This window comes from Ischnura elegans, chromosome X, assembly GCF_921293095.1.
Source record: "Ischnura elegans chromosome X, ioIscEleg1.1, whole genome shotgun sequence".
Lineage (NCBI taxonomy): Eukaryota > Metazoa > Arthropoda > Insecta > Odonata > Coenagrionidae > Ischnura > Ischnura elegans.
In genome coordinates, this window is record NC_060259.1 from 11498837 (window position 1) to 11514018 (window position 15182).

At 39.0% G+C, this 15182-nt stretch overlaps 1 protein-coding gene across 3 annotated transcripts in view; it reads left to right on the forward strand.

Annotated features, from left to right (window-relative positions):
* Window positions 1-401: 401 nt before the first annotated feature.
* Window positions 402-15182, forward strand: part of LOC124170496 (vacuolar protein sorting-associated protein 11 homolog) — a 129786-nt gene continuing 115005 nt past the window's right edge. For all 3 annotated transcript variants that reach the window (XR_006867478.1, XM_046549253.1, XM_046549254.1), the window contains exons 1-5: window positions 402-618; window positions 774-842; window positions 921-1094; window positions 5656-5854; window positions 13569-13765. Coding sequence is in view for 2 of the 3 variants with exons in the window: in XM_046549253.1 (XP_046405209.1) it covers window positions 607-618; window positions 774-842; window positions 921-1094; window positions 5656-5854; window positions 13569-13765 (651 nt within the window). In the remaining variant the exon portion in view is untranslated. The remainder of the gene's footprint in view (window positions 619-773; window positions 843-920; window positions 1095-5655; window positions 5855-13568; window positions 13766-15182) is intronic.

Sequence of the window (15182 nt, forward strand, 5' to 3'; positions counted from 1 at the left end):
CTTGCTTTCTCCGCTGCAGTCATTGTCCATGCCTCACTTCCGTATAGGAGCATACTCCAGGTGTAGGTTCTTATAAATTGTTTCTTTACATTCATATTTAAGTTTCCCGCGGTAAGCAGGTCTCTTTTTTGGTGGAATGCTCCCTTCGCCTGGGCTATTCTGCTGATAATTTCTTTCTTGCTTCTCCCGTCACTAGTTATCTTGCTTCCCAAATAACAGAATGCATCCACCTCTATCAGTTTTTGCCTTCCTATTTTAATGTTGGTCTTCACTTTTTCTCTTCTGCTGCATACTAATAATAATTTATTTTAATTTTGGAAACTTTCAAAATACCCGCTCGAATTCCGATTGAAAAAAAATATGGCGAGTGGGCGCCGTATGTGGTACGCTTTTCGGTAGTCAATTGTTAACGTATTCCTTGTTTACGATGTTGTATGCCATTGTAATTGTTTAGAGATGGTGTTTTGAGATATGAATAGTATGAGAGCGCGAAGAATGGTGCTTTTACCTTGCCGATTTACCTTGAGACATTTGATCTTCAATTATTTTTTTGGGTTTAACACCTCTGTTCGCCAACGTTAGTATCTTAGAGATTGATACATTGAGATGGATAAAGAGGCAAGTACAGAAAACTTTGTTATTACCACTTTGACATTATGATTATTTGGGAATTCTCTTATTCAGAAGAATTTTTTGTACATCTTTAATGCCGTTAATTGTTACTTCGAATCATGCTTGCGGAATGCTGATGAGAGTATTGTATGGTCTTACAGTGGAAACGCTTCAACTTCTTTGATTTGGTGAGCAATGTAGACAATGGAGCTCTGGCAGCAGCAATACAGGTATTTTAGTGGTTAACCTAGACTGCTGTTGTTTTAATTTCCCTTAAATTCTGCATTGTGTGCGTTATTCTCTTTCAGGATGCAAGAATAACCGCATACACATGCGGTCATGGTCATATCGTATTTGCGGACTCATTGGGAAACGTGCATCTCGTCGACAGAATTTTTCAAATCACCACATTTCCTGCATACGCTTACAGTGTTGATCTTTGCGAACAGATTCGCAATGCACCTTTGCTTGTCACTGTTGGAGTAAGTTGATGTTACATCAATATAGCTGTAATATTTCAACCCATATTAGTAAAATATTATCTCTATGATTTTGCATGTTTTGTGGCATTGTCAAGGATGCTGATTGCATTTAGACTCTTGACTAGTAAGTCATCCTTCCTGTAATGCGGATATTACTCTGAATCGTGTATTTCAGGCGTAAAGAACTTAATAATGGTCTTGCACGTATAGTCTGTAAATTTTATGACTGCTACCTTATTAGTGCATGAAATGTGCGCCTGTGGAAGGATCGGACTGTGTTTTACCCCAGGATTCTTGTCACGAGGCGATGAGTCATCGTTTTGAATTATTTTGTCTTTGCCTTAATAAATTGTTTCTCGTTGTCTCATCTGCATGGAATATATCCGAGACATTCCTGGATTTTTTGTCTTACGTAAGACCAGGCCAGTCTTGGATTTAAGTTTTAATGTAGCCAAAGAAATTGCCATTTGTGTGTAATGTCAGGCATATTTCCTGTATTTTATCTAGCTTCTAAAATAATTTTTAAAATATTTAAACAAAAAAGAGTTCTCAAACCTCAATGTACTTGATTTGACATCTGTGATATATTTTTCTTGGATGGCCATGGATGATGTTAACATTTACATTGATTAGGGGTGATGATATGCGAAAACTGGATATGCTTGGATAAGCTCAATGGATGTGTCAGTTTATAAGTTTTGTACTACAAAGATCATCTCCAGCTATCATGTCATTATCTTGGACTTATTTCACTATTGCACTCAATTCCTTTTTATTTTTGTCAAGGATTATATTTACACTGCTGACTATATGATTATCTATTATCATTATCACCTTTCTCGTCATTTTTGTCTTTTTAGATGTGGAAATAACTGCTAATTTATTGCCATGAGTCTTATTCACATCACAGCAAGAGGTTTTCACTTGCATGACCCAGTTTTCAATAATGGTGTTCAGCCCATACTACTGTTCAGTAGGCCGGCCCTTATTTTTCAGAATTGCGAAAAGTTATGTTTTCCTGGTCTCAAAATGATCTAAATGAGGTTAATATTCACGTGTTAAAATTTGGTTACTTCAAAATGACGGCAACCCGTGCCCCAAGGGCCCTGAGGACTAAGGACCCTCAATTGAGTTTTTTGGGGTTAAAAAAGTGCTATTCCTATGTAAAACGTAAAAGTAAATCCCTTTAGGTTTAGGGCCAATTTTCTGTTTGTTTTGACCTATCTCTAAGCTTTTAGGAGATATCGTCCGTCGTAATGCAATCCCCCCCCAGGGCGCCACCCCGCACCGTGGCACCGCTGAGGTACGGCCCGCACCACTTACTACAGATTTCCCCTCAACCCCCTCCCCTCCCTCGGCAAAGACTTTGCTCACACTGGCAATATCTAGCCTCTGAAGAAATGTGCTTACCTTAGAAAGAAATTAATTGCCATAGCAATACTTCCAATCCAAGAGATCGATTTATTTTCACCCTGTCCATGAATTTCGGTACATTAACCAAAATAAAATCCATTTTCATTGTATTTATAATTTTTCACTGACATCCCATATTTGGCAATTAAAGTGCCTTTCCGTACGTAAGGGTAGTATTGTGATGAAAAGTCACACCCACAGTTAGTAATAAATTTTGAAAGCCCTCTTCCTTCAACGTGACTGCCTAAAAATCTTGAATTAGTTTCACCTCTCTCGCTGCACTATCATTTCCCACTTGATGACCGAGAATAATTTGCAAATTGTTCTTATATGTTCATCCCATTCTCGCATGTGCACATCAAAGAATGCAATGCATATTTACAATGCATTAAATGGCTTTCTCGAATTAGTATTGACAAAATTTGGTATAGATACCTTAGTCATGTCTTTTGTTTTTATAATGCCTTCTTCAGTGGATCATATTCTCCTTCAAATGACCACATACGGCGTATCACGTTTTTCTTTTCACACCTAGAAATGGATCCGTCAAAGAATGACAGGCCTACCAACTCCTCACTCATGTACCCCAAGTGGTTTGAAAACCTCTTTTGTGCTGCTTTCGCTATGTCCAGGCTAACACTATCGTAATTAACAAGTTCTTTTAGGAACAGCGGGTCACTGTTGGAAGCTAATGCAGCACAAGGAGCGGAGAACCACATCTTTTCCTTTCTTCTTGAATATATTGAAATCTATTCCACCAATAACTGCATTTCGTTCTCCTCTTTATTTGGTAAGAACTTTATTTCTTCAGCCCAAGCACATTTATCCGAGAGATTAACTCCACTTTCCTCCTCGTGCGTCAAAAATTCAATGGTACCGCTCCTTGCAATTTCAAACAAATCATCAAGTTTTGTCATGAAAGATTCTCTTCTCTTCATCTCCACTGGAGTTCCCACTCTCTTTATCTCTTTATGTCGTTGCACGTTCATCCATTCTTTTCGTCATTTTTCTTGCTTTTCAATCGCCTTATTTTCCGTAATTACAGGAAGTCTAGTTTTGTACCATGAATGAGACGCATTTCTCACCGTTTTTCTCGCACTAAGTCTTACGAATTTCGAACCAGTACACAGAAAACAGAGAGTACTTCTCTAACTCTTGGTAAATTTGAGCCGAGTATTTCTTCACTTTCTTTTCCAACCCGTTCAATGCCTGGATTTAGTCTTGATTACATGCCTTTCCCTGTTGGCCTATTCTTAAAATGAACATCACGTTCATGATAAAGAATTTATTTCACCACTATTCTCCTTACATCCTAAAAAACTTAGCACTTTCTATCCTTTGCACACTATACAAAAGAACTATCTCTCCACAGTGATCTACATCCGTGAACTGACTTCCTCGTTTCTTCTTCCTTGAATATTTCTATCTACTCTTGGAGCCCTGGATTCCCTTAATACCTTCATAATTCATAGACACAATTGTATCACATGCTTATAATATTTTGTACATGAATAGCACTTTGGAACAACGCCTGCTGGAATGGTTCGCGGCCGTATGGCGGCAAAAAATCAAGGTTTAAGGGGTCGGTACCAAATACATAGGCGTTGAAGGGTTAAAATTGACATTATAGGCTTAAAGAACATTAATCATGACACAAGAGGAACAACCTATTCAATACTGTACCACTAGCATGTAAATCTTGTCATCAGGAGCAAAGTCTTTGCCGTGGGAGGGGAGGGGGTTGAGGGGAAATCTGTAGTAAGTGGTGCGGGCCGTACCTCAGCGGTGCCACGGTGCGGGGTGGCGCCCTGGGGGGGATTGCATTACGACGGACGATATCTCCTAAACGCTTAGAGATAGGTCAAAACAAACAGAAAATTGGCCCTAAACCTAAAGGGATTTACTTTTACGTTTTACATAGGAATAGCACTTTTTTAACCCCAAAAAACTCAATTGAGGGTCCTTAGTCCTTAGGGCCCTTGGGGCACGGGTTGCCGTCATTTTGAAGTAACCAAATTTTAACACGTGAATATTAACCTCATTTAGATCATTTTGAGACCAGGAAAACATAACTTTTCGCAATTCTGAAAAATAAGGGCCGGCCTACTGTTCAGTGACCAATCTCACCGACTTTCTGGTTCCCTACCTCAGTTATTAAAATGCCAGCATGTTGGCTGACTAGTAGCAGAGAGCATCCAGCAAAAACTTAGCTCCAGTTTGTGTCCAATGAATACAACTAAGGCTTGGCATAATAATTGAATGATTATGCTAATCATCAAAACACAAGTCATATGAATGGTTTGCTTTTCTTGTGGGGGTTCGTGTATGAAAAATGTGGATCATTGAAATAGATATATTGCAAAGTTAACCTAAGAATGCATTTCATTGTTACAAGGAGGAAATTTCTGTCATTTAATTTGGGTTTCCTCCAATTTCTTTGGCATGCTAATTTCTATATCGAATCAAAGTATTTTTTCAACTCCTTTGTGTGTAGTCATCAAAGCAAGACTTCTTTCAGTAGCAGGCTGAATGTATGCTGTGCTTGTCAATGTGTAATGGATGGCAGTGAGAAGTAAATGAATTTGGAGGCAGTTTTTGATGACCAGTAATGTTGTTGTTCATTGCATCTGAAAATTGACCTCCAAAGATATCCTTTATAAATGATGTTTATGTTATATTAAATGTGATAGTTTTATACTTCTTAGGAGATAATGAAAAATGGTGCCATATTTCATTGCTAAGGGAAAGAAGCAATGATGGATTAATTGCGTTTTGAAAATGTCTTTAGTTCACATTCGAAATTCAACTATTTATTTTTGATGCAATGGTTTATCAGCATTTTATTTATTCTTTATCATGAGAATGGAGAGGATTATAGCCGCTAACTGTCTTTAAATCGAAGTATTTGGGAGTTGAGTTCATGAGCATTTTCCTCCATTTCAAGTGTAACATGTGATTAAACTTTACTTTTATAGTCAAACAACATTATGGCCAATTTACCTTTTCTCTTGTTTTTATTGCATGCATGTTTATAATTTTGTGTAACATTTATTGCTTCTTTCTTTATGGTCATGTTGGTATTTATGCCCAATGGTTTGCATTTGAGTCTTTTACTTGACATGTATCTTTAAATTGTTGTTTTTCTCAGGGTGACGAGCCAGGTGCTTATCCGCTCATCAAAGTTTGGAACCTGGAGAAGCGGGACAAAGGAGGCTTACCAATATGTGTTCGGACTTCGAGAGCCACCTCTGGAGGGCATGTGGCACACGCAACGGCTCTCTGTGCTCACAGCAACTTAGAACTTATGGCTATAGGGTTTTCTGATTCTACTGTGATACTTTATCGAGGTTTGTTTTGGTTGTGGAACTTGTATATTTTAAAATGAAAAACCTGAGCCTTTCGAGGTGAACAGCTTGAATGAAAGTCTCTTCGATTTTCTAGCTGTGAAACGCGATTGTTTTGAAGCTAATTTGGCTATCATCTTCAGGAAGTCTGAGCTGAAAATGCATCCCTTGAGCTGATAGAGCAGCTCAAGAGCCTCTCATGAGCATTCCACCTGAATGGGCGCACTTAGTGAGAGCAGTTGGACATTATTCTGAGCAGAATAAATCCTTGTGCTCTACCATTCAATTCTCTTGAAGTGATAAATTATTGAAAACTGCTTAAACAAACTTCATGCTCTCCTATCATTGCAATCAAGGTCCTCATTCACAGAATGAGAGCACTGTGAGCACTTTTCTTGAGCAGCTCTGGATCTTCCCTTTTGGGCGAATGCTCCCAGTGGAAGGGGATTGGGTTAGCGTTCTGGTGAGAATGTGGCTTTTCATTCCAGTGACTCCATCTTCCATCTTGGCTGAGGTGACTCTTTTTCAGAGTCTCTTGCCGATGTGGAAGGCATATTGAGGGAGACTCTATCCATCAGAGAGGATGTGTGGCCATGTTCCTCTTGGCTGTGGGCAGACAAGTGCTGTTGCTTGGTGTCTCTCCAATCTTCCTTTGCCGTCCCTCCCTCATGGATAAACGACCATAGCTATAAACCTCCTTTGAATACTGAATCGAGGAGAGAGTTTGAAAAATAAGATGGTGGAAGAAAAGATGTGTGAAATGACATATCCTTTAGGGTGTTGTTAATTTTTTATTTTTTCTTGGATTTTTGATTTCTACCTCTTAAAATTTTTTAGGATATCTATTCTGCATGCTATGGGGTGCGGAATGAATATCCTAAAAATTTCAGCTCAATTGTTTAACATTTAGAGGTCACTCAAAGAGCATAAATGCAATAACATTTAATTTTCCCAATTTTTTAAAATAACATCATTTTCAGAGGTAACGCACAATTTTACTATTCTTTAGGGCCAAAATTTGCTCCATTTTTACGTCCACTCAACAGTTTTCTAGGAATACAATACTTTTCTGCGAGCAACAGCTAGGCGTCACACCCCTGACAACGAACTGGTCGCTATCAGGCTGCATTCACGGTCAGCGACCGTCATCGCCTTATGCCCCTCATGCCTTCCCTTGCGTAAGTCGGCGGAAGAAAGTAGAATTTGAATACTGTGTTGATGTTTTTCATACCATGTGTTTGCTGTAGTTTATCCTTTAAAAAACTACATTAATGTTCTTCGAACCTAATATATGGTAAAAAAAGAAATTTTCAGGTTGAAAATCCCAAAATATATGATAGACTGAGAATCTAAGATATGAAAACTGTTATTTACCTCTATTTACGCTTGTTGAATTGATTGATAATGCTTTAATTATGTTCGCTAATCTCCACTCCTCAACGCAGTCATGAACAATATCAGCATTGGTCTGCCCACTGTCAGTTCCGGTGAGTTTTGGAATCTGTAATGTCGTTTTTCTTTCATCAATCAGCCATAAGATTTATACAACCATTTAATGATGTAGTATGCTACATAATATTTAAATTGATTCAATGAATGAGTAAAAATTTACTTTAGTAGCCAGTAACCCCTGTTACCACAACATAGCAACAAGAACCTTTGCTGCTCCTCTTGCGCTAATGCCCAACGCATCAAAGGTCGGTGCAATTTGAGGTGTAACTTTGAGGATTTCCCTGCCAATGTATCTTTTACTTGATGACTCCGTTGGCGTATCATCAATATAATCCGTTTCAGAAACGTCCTAACTACTTAAAATAAATATATTGTCATTTCTTAAAAGAATAATGTATCATTGACAAAAATGTCATTGCATGAAAAGGAAATCGATAGGGATTTAGTTTTGTGAGGCCTACTTATTTTCCTGTTTACTCTTTAATTTAGACTGCACTACAGTACTACTGATCGACAAGTACTACACTGCAGTACTTGTCGATCTTCTCTTCCTCTCTCCTTGACTTCTCTGCCTCATCTCTCTCTATAAGTGTTAGATTAAGGATCTCATTATTTGGCATGCCAAAGGCGTATTATAGCTGTCCCGGTAAACCAAGTCCACCCCAGCCAGCCAGTTTACAATACATTTCATATTATGCACATTTGTCTATGATGTGGGTGATTAGTCTTGTTGGTGCTAGCAGAAACTTAAAACTTATAATTATGTAGAAGTTTTTCTGAAAGAAACGTTTTTAAAACTCTCTCTCTATGAGTGCTAGCTTAGCGTCTTTTGAAGTAGATACTTATACTACTGGGGTATCCTGATCACCTCTGTTTTCAGAACACTTTATCCACATCATATTGAATAACTTCTAGAGCATTTACCATGGCAATGTCAAACAACTGATCCAATTTTTCCTTCAATTCTATGTATACTTTACCTGTCGCATAGGTTGCCATCAAAAATTTATCTTGAATTTTAACAGCTCACTGCACAGTGCCTCTATTTTATATTTTCCACGTATTTCTTGAAAAATTTGAATTCTCAATGTAACAGTTCGGAATGGGACCACAGACCTCATCGTTAGTCCTGTATTTGCACACACTCCTCGTTTCAGGGTTTAGTAGTGGTGATAGAACACCCACAGCACTTCGCGAATCAAAGGCAGCTTATTTTTTGCAAAACAAGTGGCTATAGGTCCTGGGACGCCAATTAGGAATACTTATAGATTTGCGCATGATAAGCAATATTGTGTTTACCAATAGCATTTAGACTCCGAAAATTTGCTGTACGCAACTTGAAATCCGACTGCAAAGGAGGTGTGAAACATTCAAACTTGGGTAAGAAAACATACACATTGTTGTCTCTAAACATCACTCTGAATGGTTCCATCTATTCTGCTTAATCGCAACAAAACAGTCTCCTGATTTTATAACGGTGTAAAATTGCACGTCTTCAAGTAACTCCTCCCTTCTTCCGCCGACTCATGTTAGGGAAGGCGTGAGGGGGGCGAAAGGCAGTGAGGGGCACAGGACCTATCAGTTGGCTGTGAATGCGGCCTATGAGCGACCAGTTTGCCATCAGGGGTGTGATGCCCGGCTGAAGCTCGCAGAAAAGTATTGTATTCCTGGAAAACTGTTGAGCGGAAATTTGTTGCGTTGCGTTACCCCTGAAAATGATGTTATTTAAAAAATTGGGAAAATTAAATGTTATCGTATTTATGCTCTTTGAGCGACCTCTAAATGTTAAAAAATCAAGCTGAAATTTTTAGAATATCCATTCTGCACCCCATAGCATATTTCAAGAGATAGAAATAAAAAATCAGAGAAAAATAAAAAATAAGCAACACCCTAATGTCCTTATGCTCCATTGGCTCAATATGGTTCTACTGGAAAGGTTTGTAGTTAAAAGAAATCATCTGAATATGGGTGAGGCTTAAAGTACATAAATATTTTCAGCATCCTCCAAATCTGTCAGCAAGGTTGATGTTATGGTATTTAGAGGAGGTAACTGACGGCTGAGGTCATTTGCACTATGAAGGAAGGAAGGGTGGTGAGAAACCTGATGTCGGCATTAGCCTGCAAAGTCTTAACACTTTGAGTGCTAAATAGGTTATGCCCTGTTCACGGCTCAGTGCTGGACATTTTATGCATTAATAAAAAATCAATTGATAGGTAAATAGTTATTATATTTTATTTTTCTTTTTTTAGTATCAAAGTTTAAAGCTTCTTTTAAATGCTAACATAGTTGGTTTTATAATTACATTATGTTTAATATTTGTTATCTCTTTTTAAAAATACCCTTTCTTCGTGATTTTAAAAAAATTTCAAAAAGTATACTTTTATGTTTATTGATTTAAACTTACAATTTTTATACAAAATAAGTCATCAATTATAGCAACATGTACAATAGCTTTTGTTCTGTGGATCATAAAAAAGTGTAGCATCTACTTATGAAAAATTACATTCAATAGTCAGTAATCATTTGTCATACACTTTCTTGCTGTGACATAGCTTGAAACATTCGCCTGGGCAGAATCCCTTATCACAGTCTTTACAATACCAGCTGGTATCTTTCCTTCTGGCTGTTCCGTCTTTTCGCGTACCTTTCTCTGAGCAAACGACACATCTTCGTCTAGCACTTTTTTTTCCTTCTGGTAAAGGAATCTTTTCAATAAAATGTTTTTCAGATAATCTTGCTAATTGATAAGTATTCCGTTTCATAGGGCGATCTTCTATCAGCACCAACTCTGTACACACTTGTTGTATGAAGGATGTTACAGCAAGCCTCTGTTTCTTGATTTTATTATATAGAACGCAAGCATTGCATGTTCCCATTAGGATTAGGTGGAATGCCAGCTTTCGCCACCATTTGAAACTTGGGTGACTAAAACTAGCATAGGACATCCTCTGGTCACTTAGGTCAACTCCGTATTTATGTTTATTATAATCTATCACACATAATGATTTAGTTTTTTCTCTTCCTCTTTTGTCAGTATAAGTAGACATTCCTGCTCTGTGCCTCGTAGATACCATCCAGACATTTCTTTTATCTTTCCAGCGTGTCAGTAGAACATTTCCTTTCCGTCGGAAAACTTGCTCATTTCTTTTCAGCGATTTGGGTTCATAGAGAACTCGTGGGATGCCCCGTCTTGTTTTATTGACAGTAACAACTAGACCAGTATTCAACTTCTCAAGTTCCATGGCCAAATCAGGTGAAGTGTAATATCTGTCCGTGAAAAGTGTGCGGCCTGTATTCACAAGGGAATCAAGCAATCTCTTTACCAGAGCTGGCACTGAATTATCAATTCATTCTCCTTGGTAAACCTCAAAATTCCAAACATATCCAGATGTAGCTTCAGAAAGCATAAAGATTTTCATTCCATACTTATTGGGCTTGTCGGGCATGTATACGCGAAAATTTACACGACCCCTGAAAGGACACATGCCTTCCTCAATTGTAATGTTTTCACCAACGTTGTATGTTGATTTGAAATTTTGTACGAGTGACATAATCAATGGCCTAACTTTATACAGGGAATCAAAACCTGGCTCTCCTTTCCTTTTCAATCTGCTATTATCAGCCATGTGTAAATTTGATAAAATAAGTAAAAATCTGTCCCGGCTTAGGACATTTGGGCAAAAATTACAGGATACAACAGGGTCACTGCACCAGTGATCCGATAAAGATGGCCTATCACTGATTGACATGTGAAGAATGATGCCTAAAATTTTTTTTATATCGTTCAGAGTTACGGCTTTCCACTTATGAAGTCTGCTGTTAGGCGAAAGTTTATTTTCACTTCGTTTGCTTCGAATATTTTGCCGGGCGTAAAGATTGGTTTGCTCTTTCATCGTGCGCATAATATCGGCGTCAAAAAAGTGAAAAAAAAGTCAATTACCTCGCACGATTCATCCAGGCCAACCCCATCCACCACCCTAGTATCTCCATGAAATTCCGGAAGAGTAGGTGTGCAATCATTCTCTGTCCAACCAATGTTGCTATGGTTATCCACTCGTAAGCGTGGGCGTTTCTTGCGAGGAGCCTCTTGGAATGCATCGGGGACACTCTCCGCAGTTGCATCATCGACGTCTTCGTCTTCAGCACTATCTGCTTCGGAAGTACTCTCTAATGAAATGGATTCAAATATATTCTAACTGTAAATGCGATAAATGACAACTAACTTTAGAAAAGAAAGAAAGAATTTTATCATTGAGAAATATAAGATAATTTGAAATGAAAAAGTATAGAATAGGAATAAGAAAAACACACAGAAAATGTAGCTGAAAGGGCGCAGAATGGCAAAAACACTCACCTTGCTCATTTGGCAGCAGAGGAATATACGTTTCATCATCTTCAGAATAGTCTGTGTCTTCATCAGGACTAATATTCTGTAGTAAATCAATAATTTCTTCATCCTGAAGGTGTCTTGAACAGCCAGGATTCTCCATGTTCACATGCACGCAATAGCCTCACGAACGACACACACGTGTTCTCGGGACACATCGACGTCTTTTACTAGTTTCACGACAGCAAGCGCTATAGACGGCTAAATTATGCTTAGCGTGAACAATGTATACGATCATGAACCAATGCTCACTGCTAGCAACGCTACAGAGTGTTATACGCGCATACGTGCGTCGCTAGCAAAAACCGCAAGTCCCCTGGCGACGCACATTTGCGCCGCCAGCACTCTTAAGTGTTAACAAATGGTGCCAAGGTGACCACGGCTCAATGGCACATCCAACGGACAGAGTGCTGTTCTGGAAGTGCCCTCCATGAGGCACTCAAGCAGGGAGTGGATAGTCTCTGAAAAATCTCAGCCTCCACCAGGATTTGAACCCGTGCCCATAGGGTGTGAAGCCAGCAGTCTAGCCACCACACCAACCTGATCCCCATCAGCAAAGTTGACTAAAAGAGTAAAATGTTAATATAAATAATTTACTTGTCAGGGTTGGTATACAGGGAGCATTTTGCTATCACCCCTGCCCTCCCAAGCTGAATCTCTTTGGTCAACTCTGTTTGGAGCTGATTATTCCATTCCCATCCTCCCTTCTAGCATACCCATCATCCATCTTGCTTGGCCGTCAGCATCCCCTCTGTACAGGCTCTCTCTGTCTCCTCTTCATCTCTATTTTCTAGTCTGTGTGTAGAACCTCCTCACTGCCATTTCTCTCCATCCATCTCAAATTCTCTGTCTGCATTTTTGAATGCCTTCAACATATGCTAACGCTCTACTGGTTGATGAATTCTTCAAAGTCCAAATGGGTTCACCATGGCTCAAGGATGGGGGCATCAAAAAGCATTCAGTCTAACTGCAGATGACCCACTACACCTGGGCAGCAATTTTTTACTTTCTGACTGAATCTACTCTCGCATGTCAGCAAAAGTAAACACCTCATTGCATGAGCTAGGGTGCTAATAAAATCTTGGGACCTTTCAGGCCTGAGTGCAATGGAAATCTCTGGTCCATATGGTTTGTATTCAACCATGGCTATAATCGTGCATGAAAAAATCAGACGTGCTAGTGTACTTGAGACATTGCTAGTCAGCAGCTTAAGAAAATAAGTATGTTTTACGAAGGGAATTGCTGTGTTAGTAATAAGCCTTGTGTATACTTTCATTAAGATTGGTATTTTGTGTATCCTTTCTGGTATTTTCGCTATCCGATTTTATTTTTATGAAGATTGCAGAAAATATCGGAGGGTGAAACTTATGCACAAATAGTCCACAATATGTACACATACAATTTGGAGTTAACTATGCAACAAATATTGTCTCAAAGAGCCAAAAATGGCTATATGAACTCTTGTAAGTGCTGCCAAATGTATCAATGTTTTCTCTATCCACAATGGTAAGAATATCACGAAGTATGGACTACCTTTAAAGTTCTCAAGGGGGTACCCAGGATCAAAATTAGGGGGGGGGGGCAAGCCATGGTTGTTCAAGTTGTAGGTAAGATTTAAGAATGGAAAAGGTGGATGAAAACAACATTTTAAAGAAACTGTAACAGCTCTTAATTAGTTTTTAAAATTATTTGCTTGAAAAAATATTTTCCTTCAAGACATTCGCAATCTTTGCTTCTAGGGGGGTGGGGGCAGCTGCCCCCTCCTGCCCCTCGCTGGGTACTCCCATTAATGTTCATATTTAAAATACTAAAATTATTTTGTGTGATGGCAATGTCAACATGAATTCATGTAGTAAAACTGAGTAATTTAATTTCAGGTGATATTACAAGAGATCGATCTGTCAAGCAGAAAGTGTTGGGTGGGAAAGATGGATTCTCTGGGGGAAATGTGCTCTGTTCTGTTACTGGTCTCGCATTCAGATCCACACATGGTGCTAGAAGTACTTTTCTATTTGTGGCTACCTCGGCTTGTGTTTACATCTGCAATATTTCTATCAAGGATAAAGAGCAAAAGGTAAGCTCCTTTTTTTTTGGTTGCTGAGGCAGGGATGCTGTTTTCTCAGTGTGCCTATCATTCATGACAAACCAGGAAATCTTAAGGAGTTTTATTTTCACTGCTGATATGTTTCAAGGAAATACCAAATTGATTCTGGTATTTTGTTTTTCTTACACAACAGCTGTGAAAGTAGTGTGCCTTTTTAGCAATTTGCTGAATCTGTTGTATTGCCCTTGTGTTGTCGCATTTCTCATTCCTGTAATGTTCAAAAGTAGGCACTATGTTTTCTGTATAGCTATGAAGGATAGGGAGAGGGGGGGGGGAGGGAAACCAATAATGTGTGAAGTTGGGGTGTGGGGTTGATGGAAGAGGGGGAGAGGTTGAGCAGTGGAGGGCAGGGAGTATAAAGGTCATTAGCAATTTCACTATTGGATTTTACTGATTTTAATATTTCAACTTGTTCAGGAGCATCTAGCCTAGGGCCTTTACCTTCACAGTATAAGTGTGATGGCATTCCTTCAACCCTGACCCACCTTCACCACCAGTGATGCCCTTGAACATGGAAAATTTTGTACTCCCCTATTGCAGGGGTCTCCAAAATTCGGCCCGCTGAGGGCTTTCATCCAGACCGCGCACTTGTTTCAAGTATTGAATATAGTTTACTTCAGTAATCGGCAAATTTGCTATCTGGCCTGCGAGGTGATTCAGAACTTGAAATGTGGCCCTTGTGGCCTAGTAAATTGGACGCCCCTGCCGTATTATATTCTTCCCGCTCTCCCCTACCTCTCCCTCTTTTGCCCGCCTTTAACTGCAGTTAATCAGCTAAAGTGCATTGGCCCTACCTACCTCCCCATCCTCCCACATCCCCTTGGATTTTACCACCAGGGGAAGACCCAACCCCTCCCCCTCCACCCTCCCAACCTCCCCCTACATTTACAGTTATCCCCCCCCCACTTTCTCTGGTTTATGTATCAGGTATTTAAGATTATGGACCAATGTACTCCTTTCCTGAGGATGACATGAAGCATCGAAACCATTGTAGGGTACAAAAAAAAATATTCTATAGAAAAACAAACTTTAATTTTTCATTCAAAATGAGTGAATTCCATGAAGTATCGCCAGAAACTATCAACTTTGTTCTCAATATTCAATCTCAATCGAAATGGTGACCGGCAATTATTAAGTTTGTTTTCATTTCAGCCAAACCTGTTAATTTACCATATAAACTCATGTAAGAGAGACACCCCTGTTTTGGGCATTGGAGCCGAAGACAATAATTTTTGCAGCATTTTTCTTTATCCCATCGTGCGATGTTGCAAATATATATGCCTGGACTTTCGACAGTTATCAAAATTTCCACTTTAAATGCTATAAATTTACGCAATATTTTTCAGCTAAATTTACTTGACATGTATGGTGCTTGGAGATAAGTAGG